Raw genomic sequence first — 16,840 nt, 5'->3', positions numbered from 1 at the left:
GAGATCGGTTATTTATGCCTGTAAATACAAGTTCCTGGAAAGTGGAGTCTTCTTCCACACTTACTCAGAGCTTACCCAACAGCCTTGCTGTGCTGAGCAAGGAGGAGTTTCAAGCACCTATGGGCTCGACACAAATCACTGGGCTACCCTAAATAGGAAACGTGTCCTTTGTCCTATGTTGCTGACAACTGTCTGCCTTCCCCACCAGAGAAAGATCCCTGTTAGCAATGGGAAAAACCCAAGTACCGCCATGAACCCTTCCTGTGCAGAGTGGTGTGACTCTGGTTGAGGAGAAAGACAGTTAAGTACAACAGATCTTTTCCATCTGTGTTTTCTCCTAACCCCCTTCCCTACTTCAGAGACCTCAGGGTGTTCCCTAATGTTCAAAAACACATATTGTATGAACTAATTCAAGCTGATTCAAAAACATCACGGGCACCAGTCTACTTATCACTCAGCTATAAAAATGCGTACTTTATAGAATATTGAGATTTTTTGAATAAAACGTTTTAGATTTATTTTTTAAAAAGTACGAAGATGCACATAATGTCCTACCCGTGTACCTTACAACCCAGCGTCAGAAATACAGGTGCCCCTAGAGGTGAAGTCCCCCTATGATTTCTCTCTGGTCACTTTCCCTTTCCTCTCCCACACAGGTAGCCGCACATCTACATTTGATGCCTATCAGTCTTTAACTTTTCAGTTGGCTACAAACTTTTCTGCCTCACAAGTCTTGGTTTGCCTTCTTTGGTATTTCTCTGACTCATTTAAGCTCCTACTTTCAAAAAGCCGTGTTGTTTCCTAGACAAAACAAAGCTTAGTAGGATCATAAAAATCTAAATCATCAAAGAGCCATATATGTCTTAGTTTTCTTTTAAATAGGCCGTATGTGCGTGCGTGCGTGTGTGCGTGCGTGCGTGTGCATGCGTGCGTGTGTGCGCGCGCATGCGCGCGTGTGCGTGCGTGTCCGTGTGTGCGTGCGTGCGCGTGGGTGTGCATGCATGCGTGTGTGTGCGTGTGCGTGCGTGCGCGTGCGTGCGCGCGTGCGTGTGTGCGGGTGTGTGCGTGCGTGTTTGCGTGTGCGTGCGTGTGCGTGTGTTGCGTGCGTGTGTGCGCGTGCGTGTGTGTGCGCGTGTGTGTGTGTGTGTGTGAGGGCATCTCAAGGCAGGCAGAACTGTAAATTAAAATGAAAATATTACAATTTCCCGCTACGCCAGTTTGTTCTGTATGTTTTCCAGGAATTAGATACATGATAGAGATTGCAGCAAAAATTTGAACAGCTCATCCCAGCTGTTTCCATGATTCATGGTAGCTAGGTAGAAGGGATTATAGACCCACAGTGCTGGTGGAAGCCTCATGCTTAGCGGCTTAATGAGCTAGAATACAATATGGCCTACTTAATCCAACTATAAGTGTTAATTACATTAATTAGATTAAGCTAATAAACTAGTTTTCCATTAATAAATACCATTAGTTTAATTTAAACACACTAGTGGTATTTACTAGCGAAAGACACCAGGGAGTCCTTATCCATAAAATATTTTAGCAGGAGTTACCTTGTCTGTCTAGGTTGCTTACTGTAAATAAGCCTGGAATTTATGGATTTATGGGACACGGCTGGCGAGGGAAAGGGGTGGGGGTGTGGCCTTGTAGGCTGTGTCATTAACACCATGTCTCAAAATCAAAATTTTGAGTCTTGTTTCTGCATCCATTACTCAAAAACCCAAACTTGTGAGTTATTCCAAACTGAAACACAGCCTGATACGTTCTGATTGCTCTGATAGGCATTCCTTAATCTCTCTTGCAAGATGAATGGGCTACCTATAGATTTTTTTTTTTTTTTTTTTTAGTTACAAGTGATTTAATGAAATCAGATCTTAGGAGAACCAGCTACAAACTCATTGCCATCCCAACAGGATGCCAAGCCAAAGCTATGGGACTCAATTTGGACTAAGCAAGATCTGTGTGGTTTTAGATACCCATCCAATGGAGAGATTATGGCATTGCCTCTAATAGAAGTACAACTTGGGCCAAGTCACCTCATTGAAAGAGAGGTTGCAAATTGCTGGCCTGAAGGATGCCTTCAGGCTACAGATGCATTCTGCTTAATCTACATTATTTTACATTATTTCTGAATTTATTTATTTATTTATTTTTTAAAAGATTTTATTTATTTATTCGACAGAGAGACAGCCAGCGAGAGAAGGAACACAAGCAGGGGGAGTAGGAGAGGAAGAAGCGGGCTCATAGCAGAAGAGCCTGATGTGGGGCTCGATCCCATAACGCCGGGATCACGCCCTGAGCCGAAGGCAGACGCTTAACCGCTGTGCCACCCAGGCGCCCCTATTTCTGAATTTAAATGCTGTAAGATAGGGCAACTGCTTTCTGATTTGCCCTATTCCCTATGACTCCCTAATGTTATATGAACTTCAAGTGCTTATATTATTTCCCTGGGTTCTTCTGCGAAACAAACATACTAGAATTAGCAGAGGAATTATTTTAATTTTTAATTGAAATATTTTAAACTTATATTAAATATAGTATATAATATATAATTATAATAATTTAATTTTTAATAAAATACTTTAATTTTCTGGCAGTTTGGGAACTCAAAAGTCAAAAACCAAGCAAATCCCATTTCATTTCAAAATGAATGAAAACAGTCCTTAAGCAAAATGACTGTTGGAAAAACATGACATCTATTTGGCTTTGACTTGAAATTATGTCCCCATATGAAGTCTGTAAGATCAAGTTTCAACACTCTCCTGTACCTTCTTCCCTCTTGCTTGGATGGGAGACACCTGTTATCTCATCAGGTCCTGAGGATGGGACTTCAGCCTTTTTGTTTTACAAGACAAGTCAAACAGCATTCAAGTGATGAAGTCCAGAGGTTACACTTAGAGATGTTAAAGTGTGCAGCCTTCGCAAGAAATAGCTTCCTGCAAGAGAAGCAGACATACCCTGGCTGGGGCTCACCTTGGGAGTGCTGCTCCTGTCCCCTGGCCCTGGGCACCGGCTGCCGTTGCTGCTCCAGCCAGCTTCCTGAAAGATGTCAGGACTCTGCAGACGAGTCTGGCGGGACACAACGAGGTGAACACGCCTTTCACTGGCCTGCGTGAAAAGACACAGACATTAGCCACTCTCAGAGCTTCCATGCAAAGTGTCCAGCACCAGGGGCTTAACAAGATAAGAGTTTTATTCTACCTTTTTTTAATGGAAAAAAAAATGGTGTCTAGTATTTCTCATGGCAGCGCCCGTTTTGTAATTTGGAAAGAACATGAGAATTATTTCCTTTATCTTTAAATCAGGAAATGAAACCTGTTTCAAAGGGAAAAAACTACAAAGGTCTGACTTATGCAACAGCTTTTGCAAAGGCATCATCAAACACTGTTGTTTTTAAGGGATGGCTCCATTGAACACAAGCCACGTCTGAAGGACTTTTCAGAGAGAACAGAGTATACAGTGTAAAGTCTAACACCCAGATTGAAGGTAAACAGTACAGAAAAAGGAGCAGAGTTGGTGGCAGGAAGAGAAATCATGCATCTGCAGTGCTAAACACACAGGCGTGGGAAAGGATGAACACTTTAGGAATACAGGGATGACTTAATAGGTTCCAATACAGCCTGATTAAAGGCCTTTGCCTTGATCCTTTATTTTCTATGTGATTATCACTAATTCTGACTCCTCTTCCTCTCTGCTATATACATTGATGCTTGCATAGAACATTCCAAACAGCAAATATATTGCTTACTGGGGAGGTCCATTCCACACCATAAACTTGCAAATTGGCTTTCTGCCACAGATGAATTTCATGTCTGTTCGAGAGCATTACTCATTTTTCCAGAACTGCTAACCGAGGCTCCAGATCCCCAAGGCAGGCAGAGGAGACCTTAGCCCTGTGAAATGTACATCAACAAAGCTCCCTGATGGCTCAGAGTTGACTAGAAAGGTCCCTAAGAAAGACTAGATTTGGGGACAAGTGGAGAAGAGAGGAATAAGTTTCTGGGGTTCCTCTCTTCACCCCATCCCCTGACCACTCACCACAACAGCAGAGATGGACACTGGCCTGCCTGCCTTCTTCCTTTACAGGTGTGGCTATCAGACCATGGAAAAATCTGGTCATGAAGACTGACCTTGTTTTCAAAACTTTAAGCAATCAGAACCCCATCAATGAAATCAGATCTCCATGGTTGTCCAACAATAACCGGCCCAAACGTTCATTGTTTCGCATCCTTATATGAATAAACATCTCTTCTCAGAGCTCTCTTGAAACTTACGGGCCATCAATGGGTAGCTGTAAATCAGATGAAATTTTAAAATACAACCTCTAAAGTGCATTAAGAGGGTCTATTGGTGGATGGTGGTCCAGTCAAGTGGATTTGTCTCTGTGATTACAAAAGTCCTCCTGAACAGGGCCCGAAAAGCAAGTTCAAGGCCTTCACTCAAGTTCCTCCACATAAGGCCCAGGTGTCCCTTTTGCTGGTCTACCCAGCCCTCATTTACATGCCTTCTTCCCTCTGTTCGTTCGCCTATCGTGAATTCCTTGGTGTTTTTTTTTTATTATGTTAGCCACCATACAGTACAACCCTAGTTTTGGATGTAAAGTTCCATGGCTCATTAGTTGCATATAACACCCAGTGCACCAAGCAACATGTGCCCTCCTTACTACCCATCACCAGTCTATCCCATTCCCCCACCCCCTCCCCTCTGAGGCCCTCAGTTTGGTGTTTCTTGTCACCTACAGAGCGTGCATCATTAGAAAACTAACAGGCTCAGAAAACAATGATGAAGCACTACGGGACGAGCCAGCTAAACTCAATTCTTAGAGGAGTACCTTGTCATAATGTTTCTTCCTTTAAACTGTAAGCCTCACTTATCCTAATGAGGTTATCACCAGGAACTTTCTGGAGCAAAAATGACTAAGAGAGAAGGGGCAAACACTCCAGTCAAAATTCCAACTGCCAAGCGCAAATTTGCTCCTTATCTTCAGGGAAACGCCGATGTTTTGAAGGATCTCAGCAGTGGGTTTGTCTTTGGCCCGCATATTGTTATCCCTGTCACTTGGCCCAGGAGCAATCATGTGACCTAGGCACCTCGTAAGAATTGAGGAAAATCTGAGACACATTCAATCCACCTCCCAGGCAAAATTCAGAATGCCAAGGAGCAGCCTGCGAGAGCCGTCTAATTCACATTTTTAAACACAACTTCTCACTGGATTTTCAAATGCTGACTTTGGTAGTAAGTTGTTGGCAGGAACAACAACAGCGTTGTTCCTGGTATCAAATCGCTTGAAAAGAAATTCTCCACAAGGCCGGGTCTGCGGCTCTTACCAGCCACCTTACAAACTGCTCTCAGGGAGACTCCATCAGATTCGCTTTCCTTCCTAGTGTTTGAAGTCGTAAGGTGGAAAACAGGCGAATTGTTTGTACTGGCTCTAGCCCTCAGAAGCAGCTGGATTCCACGTCGAGAAACAGCCCTTAGAACCAGTAAGCCTTTCTTTCCGTGGGTGTGAATCTGGTCTGAGGGCGAAGTGTGAGAAGGGGGGTGAGGGGAGGCAAAAGAGCAGAAACTTTTTTACTGCGATACCCCCATCATATGTGCCAGAAAGATGGGTGCAGCAGGCCCGTCGGCTTCCATGCCACGCTCAAAGGAAGAGCATGCCACAAGACGGGTAGGAGGGCCTCTGTCTCGCGTCTCTTGGAAAGTTGCAGTTTGGGCAAGAGGAGGTGTCACAGTTGTAACTTCTTGAGTAGCAGACAAGGCTAGAGGACAATCCTTTTTGGGTGATGTTTCTTCTCTCTCCTTTAAACAGCCTCAATTTTTGAGGCAAACTCTGGACATGATGATTACAGGTTGCATAGGCTGACTGCTTAACCTATTTCTCCTTCCTCTTCCAAGAGCAAAGGCATTCAATTCCCCCTCTCCTTTCTATAGGTTAAGGGACGTGCTTCTGATGGCCTTTGTGTTCTCCCCTGGGGGCCTTAGCTTGTTGGTAGCCATTCTGTCCCCATGGCTGTCATGTGCCTGCTCTGGGCCAGGCACTTCACGAAGAGCCTTGGGGACATGGCTCCTGTCCTCCGTTTGTCCTACTTCAGGGACAGTCAGAAGCAGGTGCCGTGAAAGAGATATGAGTTATGCACATAAGACTCTCTATAGTGGAACCAATTACTTCTAGCCAAGGAAATAGGAAAAATCTAATATTCAGAGAAAAACAAAGAGTTAAAACTGAGTAGCATTTATCATGATAAGGCTTGTCTTTTTTGGTGATGGTTTAAGGATTATTTTTCTCTGCTCTTTCGAGATTTGACTCAAGACTGCCAATAATATTTATGTGACAGAACCAAGCAGAGGGCACAGTAGCATACCATAGCCTGGGAGCCTCATTTAGATGGAGCCCATTTAAAAATAATAAAATCCCATCTCTTGTAATTGGAAGGAGGAGTCTGGAAGTGCTACGCTGATGTCTTGTAAGGCAAGCATCTTGTACGGTCATGTTCAGCCTGGGAATGGCTCTTTTTCCTGCAAAAGCCACTGTGGCTGATAGGAAATGTTCATCACATCAGGATACCACACAGATCAGAAACTTCACAGAGCAGAGAAATGGAAAATCAAAGGCACCACCGCACAAAGCAGGAGAGGCATTTTGCAGAGCTGTAATAGCGTCTTTCTACTATTCTAGCACGGCACAGGGCCACGCAATGGCGGGGGCAGCCAGTGATAACTAGGGCAGACAGAGAGGGGATAGTGCACCTGCACTTCAAGGTGTGACCTTCTCACGTAACCCAGGGCTTCTTCACCTGTTCACTGCAAAGGATTGACTCAAACCAAATACATTACAGCATTTGCTGCTTTAAAAAAATATATATGTATATGCTTAAATAAAACGGTTTTTTACATTCTAAAGACCTGAAACAGGGAACTTCCAAGAGGACTGTCAGGCATCCAAACTATTACACAGAGCAGGGAGACCATATATACACAAGCCTTGTAACACCAGTATGGGTCCACAGACCACCCATGCTTGGCCCTGGAGCCCTCGTTACAGAGACAAGTGAGAGCTACAGTTGCATTTATAATAACATAAGCTTGTCTTTCCGTAGTGTTCCACCAACAAAGGTTTTAATAAGCATTTTCAAAATAATTCATCCTGCATCTGCATTCCCTACTCATTTCTTTTCCCGGGATCCCAGAGTGAGACAGTCTAAGTTTGATTTTCTACTGTTTGGGGTTGCCCCATGTTAGCTTCCCTTCCACCAACTGCTTGGCTATCTTTGTCAATCTGTCTATCTTGTGCTCACAGTGCCCTGGGAAATTGTGGAGCACTGGTTCCAGATCATTAAAAAGTCACATATAGGGAAGAGATGTCAGACATCATCTAATTCGATATTCTCTCTGTAACCCAGGCTTCAGTTCCCCTGCAAAATCCTTCCCAAGTTGTCACCAGCTCATGCTTCAGTGCCTCCAATGATGGTGAACTCACTGTGTCCCAAGGCAGGGTGTGCCATTCTTAGATAGCGCTAATTAGAAAGTTTGTCCTTGGGCTGAGCTAAATGTGCCATTTTCTTGCTTAGCCATTGGCTCCAGTCATGCCCTCTCAGGCAGCCCCAAATCAATTTCCACATGACAATCTTATTTGAAGATAAGGCTCACTGTTCTCCCTTAGCTCTTCTCCTTTCCAGGTCAAATATTTCTACTTTCTTTGATATTTCCTATTTGCTATGTTTTCAAGTCATCTCAAAAGCTTGATGAACTCTGGACTCCCTCTAATAAAGTTGAGTGGGTCGGGGGTGTATAGAGAGACCCAATACAGAGAAGTCTCTTCGTGGACGGACCACCTGTACCCAGGACCTCCGTGATGGGGTTCCGGTTTTCCCACATCACCCATCCATAGGGGATTAGCTCTGTGAAGCCGAGAACTCCATAGATGTCTGTCTTCACTACTACTAATTAAAAGATGACAGGGAGGTTCCCAGAACCTCACTAAGGGACACATTCTATCAGCACAGTCTAGCTCTGAGATCACGCATGGCCCATAAACCCTACATGGCAATACAGACCACAGGAGGTGTCAGAACCATCACCAGTCGAGAGACTAGAAAAATACCAAAATCATCGGTCATTCGTTGACCTGGCAACATTCCACACAATGAGGTACAGAAACAAAGTCCTTGCCCTACCCTTCTCTTCCAGTGAGCAAGAGAAATTCTGAGAAAAATACTCAGAATACTCTCTCAGAATACTCAGAATTGCTCTCACTGAGCAGTAAGTTGGGGGCTCCAGAAATAGAATTCCAGAGCAAGCTAATGGTGCAGTGTAAGTGGAGAGTTTCTAGAAAACGAGCTCGGTGCAAGCAAACCTGGGGTGCACTGATTTGTTTACCGTTGAAACATGGGCACCCAGCACAGCGCCTGGCACATTTTATAAAGAACATCTTCTGCTGGAGAGGCAGCAACCACTTCAGTGAGAAAAGAGCAACCAAAGACTGGCCAAGGAATAAGGAAATTAAAGAGGCTTTGAGGAAAAGTGGTGAAGAGGACCTTAGGATTTGACCAGGGTAGAAAAAGATTTGAGACAGAAATTTGGTCTACTTTCCCACGTTGGCTCCATACTCATCCTTCTGCTCCCAGAAGCACATCTTTTAAGTTAATTAAGTTAACACTAAGATGCTAATGATGACAGCCTGATGTACACAGGGCCACACAGGTGTCAGTGACAAGGTCACAATAAGAATTTAGCTCTTGAGCTCTCTGGCTGTTGATTGCCGAGTCAGCAGAATGACCCAAGTCTTTTGCCTCTTTTTTTTTTTTTTTAATGGTATCTAGAAGTTACTCTCGTAGTTAATTCTGTTCCCTGGTGTTAAAAAAAAAAATGCGTGTGGGGGGATATTTTGAGTTGGAGGAAGGGCAGTGAAGCTTCAAGATTCCCTAATATTAAAACAAAAATAGATTCCCTAATAGTCACAGTGTGTAGCTGTGTGGGAGATTCACTCACAAAATTTGAAGCCGAAAAGCTGGTACAGTTCACCAAGTCATGCTTTATCATGAACGCATGAAATGTGGAGCCCTGTATAAAAATCACCTGGACTTTAAGAATTCAGCTCAAGAAGATGGTTTTTACATTTATGTATTCTTTCGCCTTTGTATTAAATTTATTACAATGCCATGTTAAGAAAATGGGTTTAAATGGGGATTCGAGTCTGTATTAGCTGTGCTGGTCTGTAAAAAGCACATTGATCTATCAGATCTTATTTCACTGGCAGTTCTTACTGGCTCCAGGGGACGAAAGTTCGGTCTTTTTTCCAGTTGTGCCGAACTCATGAGCTAGAATCACGTCTTCAGAACAAATATAGGTAATACGAGTAGTTCATTATTTACTTTCTGGCTCTGTCTAGAGGCCGCTCACATTCTTTTGAAAAGTCTGAAGAGCCTGGTTGTTGGTTGTTCTTTGATAACATAACTTCTCATTTAAATATTAATTCATGCAAAGGAAACAAAAATTTACACATCTGTAAGTTTTAATGAAAGCCTAGAGGTTATCATCACCTCTACAAATGGCCGGGAATTTTTTTTTCGGCTTCTGCCTCCAGTCTGGGAGTTGCCTAGGAAAAAAAAGGCACAGGAAGGAGACTCCAATTTGAAATCCAAAATTACTTTCTTCATTTCTTAATTGTATATATTTGAACTCCCAAATACACTGGAACTCACTGCCCCAGAACTGCGGATAGATGGGAGCATCTCAGAATAGGCATAGTGTTGTCAGCATAAATCATTTGCACCTGATCACTAGGGAGAGCAGCAATCTCTCTCTCTTTTTTTTTTTATCAGAGAGAGACAGAGACAGAGAGAGCCCAAGCAGGGGGAGCAGCAGAGGGAGAGGGAGAAGCAGGCTCCCCACTGAGCAGAGGGCCTGACACGGGGACCCTGGAATCATGACCTGAGCCGAAGGCAGATGCTTAACTGACTGAGCCACCCAGGCGCCCCATCTACAATGATTCTAGACAGGGTGCTCAAAAAATTAAGAAATTGACAATGGAGAAAAATAAAGTTGTCCTAAGTTTATTGCCATCAACTGCTCCATATTTGAACCTTCTGTCTCCTTAGGGCTTCTCCTCCTAGAGGAGTCCGACTCACTCCTGGGCTCTGGAACCCGGGGTTGATGAGCAAGTGGGGGTTAGGACTCTACATATGTAAGTTGGTCAAATTTCAAACAGTTGTGGCTTCTCTGTAATAACCTTTCCCTGAAATAATGGGGAAAAAGGCAAAAGTGTGGTACTGTGGGAGAAAACATGACCAAAAGGACATGTTGTCTGGGAATTTCTCTCTAAGGCAAGTGTGATTCATGGAGGAGCTACACGAAGGCCAGGCAGCCAAGGGTTGGTTGGTAACTTGAGTCTCCACCTTTGAAGGGTATTAAGTTTAATTCCCCAGCCTGGTGTGTGTCACAAGTATCACATAAATAAAATCCACTCTTGAGATTGCTTAATTGGATTTTCCCAGCACTCTACTTTTTCCATTTCTTTTCCAACTAGCTTTGCCCAAGCCTTTAAAAGAACCTTTTTTCCTTTTCCCCTGCTTATAAAGCACGTTGGCTTTGTTTAGTAAGCAGAAGACTCTTTTAGGAAGTCCCAGTGTTAGGCAAGATTTTACTTCATAAATTTACTTTCTCAGGGAAAAACTTTTCCCTCTTCTGTTATTAATCTACGAAAGTAGAATGCCACATGTAATCAAAATTTTTCCAAATGGCATGAGTAAGGGAGCTTCTCGTGTGACTGTTGGAAGTGTGGTTGGCACATTAGCCCTAGCGTGTCAGCTGCACAGACTGACCTGCAGAGGGAGTCGACAAATATAACACGAAAAAAAATTGATGATCACCTAAAAGTTTAGTTCCAAAGGTGCCGGCGGGGCGGCGGGAATCATGCTTAAAGTGCAGTTTGTTCATGACGAGAAAAATGATTCTTTTCCATGGGTTAATGCCTCCATAAACGTTGTCTATTTTCTGCTCTCACCCGTTGATAAATACAGCCTAGAAGCACCTGCTAAATGCTGACTTCATTGTATTTGAGATCAGGGACAGGAATGCATTCCAACTCTACAAGGCCAGCAACTGTGTCAGTCTGGTTTGCCACTGTACCACACACTCGTCGGCACCTAGAAGGCACTCAACCAATCATAACCGAACAAATTCAAGAAGAAAAAATGTAGAAATTCCATCTTGGGGACAAATAGCATGTAAAAGTAGCTTTGGTGTTTGTTCTTTGGTCAATGGTTTGATGAAAAATCCCTAAGGGGTGAAATTATTGTATAAATTCCATCTTCTGTATATTTACATTTTTATAACGTGACTGAATTTATTCATTCAGCAAATAGGTATCGAGTGTTTTTTCTTGCCAGGCATTTCTCTAAGTGCTTGAGATACAATACTCTATTGTATTATTCTATACTAGGCCAACAGGTAATAAAGTAATTAGTTGGTAGGAAAAAATAAAGCAGATTAAATAAAGGATATAGAGCTGGGGGTGGGAGAAGCTATTTTAAGTGGGATTGTCAGTGAAGGCCTCTCTGAGGTGATATTTGAGGAGAGACCTGAATGAAGCATGGCGGTTAGACAGACATTTGGAAGATTCTTCCAGTCAGAGAGATAGCGAGAACGTCAGCCTTGAGGTGAAAAAGGACTTGCAATGTTTGAGGAGGAGTAGCAAGGAGGCGACGTGACTGAGCATGGTAAGACAAGGGTGAGAGTACTAGAAATCCTCTACTTTGCTTGAGAAATGAAGTTGAAAAGGTAACTAAAGGTCAAATTACATATGGCTGTAAAGGCTATTGTTAAGATTTGGAAATTTTACTACAAGTGTCTAGGGAAACATCAGAGAGTGGAGCGCAGGAGTGACACAATGGGACTGACTTTGTCGAGTGGCCGTCTAACTGCCATGTAGAGAGCAGAGGTAGAGAATCAGGTGTGGAGGCCAGAAGGCCAGGTGGGAGGTCTCTCACAGAGACCCAGTGCTGATGGTAGCATGGCTGAGGGACTGTGGAGGTAGTGAGAAATGGATTAGAGAGCGAGCATATTGAAGGGCATAAGAGATCCTTCTGGCCCAAATAACTGGACCAATGGTGCCATTTGTAGAGACTGGAAAAGCCTGAGGAAAGAACAGGTTGGACAAGGAGTAGAGAGAAGTCAAGGATTTGGTTTTAGACATTAAGTTTGAGGCGCCTTTTAGATATTCACATGGAGATACCAAGTAGCCAGTTGGTTGTGTAAGTGTGGTGTTCAGAGAAGTTGAAGCCGGGCATATGGACTTGGGAACAGATGGCATAAACTCCAGAGGGGAAATGCCACTTGTGACTCTGATCTTCTTTCTCCACCGGCTCCACAGACTGCGGCCTTAGGGCCCTGGGCAGATAAACATCCCTCACGTTGAGAATCACCTTGAAAGTGGGACACCACCAAGAGCCACAGCTCAGAGGCCAAGACACCACATGCGCTTCCTATCCTCATGGACAGAACAAGTGGGGTAAGTCCCCTTGCATCTTTGCCTCAGGCTGTCCACACGTAAAAGGGCAGTATCATACACTACTTGGTTCTCCTTGAGGAAGAGGGAGAAGATACCACACATGTGACAGTGAAGAGAGCTGTCAACACCTGGAAGAACTCCATGGCTGGAATCCAGGGTAGGGAGACTTGTGTGTGCTTAGGTGACGTAGTTCTAGAAAGCAGGCTCTGTTTTCTGATTATCATCCTCAGCAGAGCTTGGTACAAGGTTCGGTCAACTGCTGCTGCTGACTCGCTGTCTTCTCTTGAAGTATCAATACTTTAGTCACTGAGTGCAAGCTGACACAGTGTGCCAGGTAATTGCAAATGCTTCAGAAGATAAGGCCTCAAATCTGGCCCCTCTCCTATCAGCTCTCTACTACCTCAAGAGAGATCTAGAAACTCATGTCACTTCCTTTCTTAAAACCTTCCAATGACACCCCATGGCCTTGAGGATAAAGTCTGAACTTCTTAGTCTGGCTCATAAAACTCCATAGGATCTGGTCCTTGCCTCCCAATCCCACCTTGTCTATGGCTGCTTTTTTAAATATACACCACGCTCCAGGTATTAACGCTTTTCCTAACCAGCTTTCAGGAAAATGTCCTTTTGTGGTGTATCCCCTTAAAATGACCCTCACTGCCTTATCTACCTAGAGAATTTCTAGTGATTCCTCAAAGCCCCAGTTCAAGATCTTCTCTGTAAAGAACTCCTAGGCCCATGCAAGCAAAACTCTCTCCTTCATCTGAAACAGCACTGTACTTAATTTCTCCATTATGGTACCAACACACCATATGGCAATTATTTACAGAAAGTCCATGCCCTGTGCTACATTGTGGACTCCTTTGAGAGAACAGCCTCAGAGGCCATCATCTCTGTGTTCTCTGTACCTGACACATGGCGAGGTAAGCAGCAGAAGCTTAATACATCTTGGCCAATTGAGTGAATAAATGGGTTAGAGTACAGGAGTCCAGAACAAAGCCTGTCCTTCTAAGAATAAAGATGGCAGCTTATTAAACAGTAGAAAAACATGGCGACCCAGCCAAAGGCAACAAGATACATGTTAGGGCTTGATCATGCTATGCCAGTCAGGAAAGTGAATTAATTTGAACGAATATCAGGCTATTGGGAGCATAATTTGTATGCCTCTCTTCTTAGGAGCCTTCTCCTAGACTCGTACTTGAGTTTCCATGGGCTTTCCAAGGAGGGTGGACTCAGCCATGGAGACTGGTTTCGCCTTAGCTGGTCCCATAGTGAGGATTCCTGGAGGGTAGCTTCCTATGGGAGTTAGTACATCTAGACGTCTTGGATATGTCCAGAATGTATCTCAATGACCCCTGGGTCTTCAAATGGCACAGTGGATACAGGGAAGACACAACCCTGCTGATCTTCAGTGATCTTAACCTCGTCAGGTTGCAGCATATAACCCCGAGTGTCTAGGGCAGTCAGACTGGATGGCTGGCAACACTTAAGGAATGACTGTGAACCTGAGACACATCATTTGCTTATGTAATGTTCTTACCTGGCCCGTCAATCTTGACTCCTGGAAAGGGGGGCACCGCATGTCACACATGGTGGTAACAGGGCGGGTGGGTCAGGGTAATGAACATCCCACTCACACCGGCAGTTTCTAGCCAGGATCTTGGCAAGGACCCGGGACTCACCTGAATCAGATGAGCTGCACTTTCTGGGCTGCCGTACCGAAGGTCGTGTCCATTGATGGCTAACACGCGATCGTTCTCCTCCAGCTGACCGTGTCGGTCTGCCACACCACCATTCAACACGTTAAAGATGAAAACCCCTGGCTCATCCACCCTGCGCACCAGTTTTATTCCAAGCTGCTCCTCAGGGCTGTTTTTGTGGAGAATCACGTGGAAACTGTCATCGCGGGGCGCGTAGGCATCCGGCGCCTGTCTGCTGCTCCTGCTTTGGAACTTGCGCCCACGCAGCACGGTGAGCCGCAGCACCTGGCACGGTTGCCGCAGGAGGCGCAGGGCGTAGTTGTGAGGCACGTTGCTGATGTCCATCCCGTTGACCTGGGTGGGGGGGACCGGAAGCTAGAGCGGATCAGCCAGCTCTCCCTGCCACAACCCTTCCTAGAAGGCCCAGGCTCACAGCATCAGCAGGACCCTTCCTTAAAGCCTGCTCTGGTCTGTCACCTCTCCTCTGTCCAAATCTGCAGACACCCCCATCTTCCAACCTTACTCCCAGTTCTACTTTCCTTCTGTGTTACCCGTACCCCCTGTTCAGCTCACTCTTGGTGCATGCCATCTCTCTTCCACCGTCCCTGCACAGGCCCCCAGGGTTATTCACAGAGTCCCAGCCCTCACTCCTGTTGCTTGCCAAACTCAGTGTCCAGCTCAAGGGGTGGGTGGGGGCAGGGGGCACAGGGAGAAAAAAAGATGAAAAAATAGGAAAAGGCAAAAGAAGAAAATTTCTCATTTGAGTTCAAATGATTACACTAAACTGCTGTTGAGATTAAACTAAGCAGACATGGTCCTTCCAATGATCTCCAGGGACTTTTTCTCCCTGGGTCATCCATCCTGGAACGTCCGGGCCCCGCCACTGCACATGCGTGTGCGTGTGTGTGCATGCATGCGTGCATGTGGCCTTCAGGTGGTCGCTGCCTACAAGGTGTTTTGCCCATGTTCTCAACAAAAGGAAAAAAAAAATCTCTGTATAGTTTCAAATAAACTGATGTGAATGAGTTTCTAGGCTCTCTTACTGAAAGCCTGGATCACTTTATCATGCTACTCGAATGTCCTCAAGCTCCGCCCTCTCATTCGTGCCTCATTAATTATCTGCAGGGCTGATGCTGCTTGGGGCTTTCCGGTTTTCATTACCCTGGCTAATAAGCAGGCCCAGCCAGAAGGCTGTAGCCCCTAGTGGTAGTCACTGCTTCGCAAGGAAACAACGTCACAGGAGCACAGTACTCTTTCAGGGTCTAAGGACAGGGGCCCCGCAGAAGAGAGACAGTCACATTCTTGAATTTCTGTGGTTGGGTAGGGTTTCTTGTCCTTGCAGCCAATGGTTAGAGGAGGCTCAGAGTGAAATTTTAAGAGGTCTTCCTGCAGCCCTCCATCCCCGGTTTTTTTGTAGCCTCTCCAGGGATGGATGGAGGTGCTCGTGCACAGAGCAGTTCACCGCATTTGTCCAAGCCCGGTGGTGGGGGGGGAGGCGGGGGGGAGCTCACAACCCTTGCTCTGCCCGGTCACTTGTCCTGCGTCTGGTTCCCCCCATCGCACCCAGGCCAGGAGAAGGCCGGGGCATCTGCTAGACAGTCCTGGCAGCCCTTTGCCTGCTGAGGCCACCTGAAGGTCCTAAGAATCAAAATGTCTTATTTGCAGCCCTCCCAGGCAGGACAGCTCCTTCCCTCTGGAGGGACGCCACACACAGTGTCACTGACTGCACGGTGGACGCTCTCTGGAGGTCAACAGGCCCTGCCTTGTACTCCACCTCAGAGGCCAGCAGGAGTTTCAGGATTGTTGTGAATTTAAAGCAGTTGCTTTAAATTCTTTCTCCTCTTATTCCAAAAAAAAAAAAAAGAATTTCTTTGCCAGAGAAATAGCTCATGATGTGTCAGGAGCTGGCCCCTCAACCACCTAGAAGGAATGGAATGAAACTCTCCTCTGGGTATCAGACAGGGAATATATGACCAGGGAGGGATTTCTTGTCACATGTCTGACTTCTGTCTGATCAACAATTCTCCCTTCATCCTTTCTCTTCTTCTTAAAGTTCTTCCCTCACATCCTTCCTCACACCCAAGCCTCAGAGGACAGAAACGCACAAGGTGTGCTGTTCCACCCACCTGCCTGCCCTGGAAGGTCTGTGGCTTGGTGGGAATAGCTTAGGATTTCTTTTTGGGTTTTCTCGTGGAGGGCCATTAAGCCACCGGAAATTTACCGTGGAGGGGTGCGTGAATGGGAGTGACTAGATAAAATACAAAATGTTCCATTAATCTGCTCTAAAAACAACATATGAGCTCCAGTTTTATGTTATTTTATGTTATTGTTACTTAAAGTAGGAGGAGGGGGTAGAAAGGAGGAGGGAGGGACTAGGGACAGAAGCTGGAGGGGAGAGGAGAAAGGAGGGGAGGACAGACAAAATGATACAGAGGGAGGAATAGCCTTCTACAGAAAGAGGGAGAGACTAGAAGAACAAGATGGAAGGGGACAAAGATCTCCGTTACAAGTCTCAGATGAAGAGTCCTCTCAACAGAGTAACTACGGAAAGGGACGGCTGCACATTTATTTAGCATTTCCTCCATCTATCCACTGAGTGGCTCTGAAGGATTTTTCTTGAGCGCCTTTCCAT

The 16,840-nt window shown here is 45.2% G+C and overlaps 1 protein-coding gene across 5 annotated transcripts in view; it reads right to left on the bottom strand.

Moving 5' to 3' along the window:
• The window catches only part of LNX1 (ligand of numb-protein X 1), a 383,575-nt gene that overhangs the window by 13,081 nt on the left and 353,654 nt on the right, over positions 1 to 16,840 (bottom strand). For all 5 annotated transcript variants that reach the window (XM_034671796.1, XM_034671797.1, XM_034671799.1 and 2 more), the window contains 2 exons: positions 14,191 to 14,562; positions 2,977 to 3,111 (listed from right to left, as the gene is read on the bottom strand). In XM_034671796.1, the coding sequence (XP_034527687.1) occupies positions 2,977 to 3,111; positions 14,191 to 14,562 (507 nt within the window). The remainder of the gene's footprint in view (positions 1 to 2,976; positions 3,112 to 14,190; positions 14,563 to 16,840) is intronic.

The sequence above is a fragment of the Ailuropoda melanoleuca genome, chromosome 11 (genome assembly GCF_002007445.2).
Source record: "Ailuropoda melanoleuca isolate Jingjing chromosome 11, ASM200744v2, whole genome shotgun sequence".
NCBI classification, from domain to species: Eukaryota; Metazoa; Chordata; class Mammalia; order Carnivora; family Ursidae; genus Ailuropoda; species Ailuropoda melanoleuca.
This window is presented reverse-complemented; position numbering and strand designations above follow the sequence as displayed.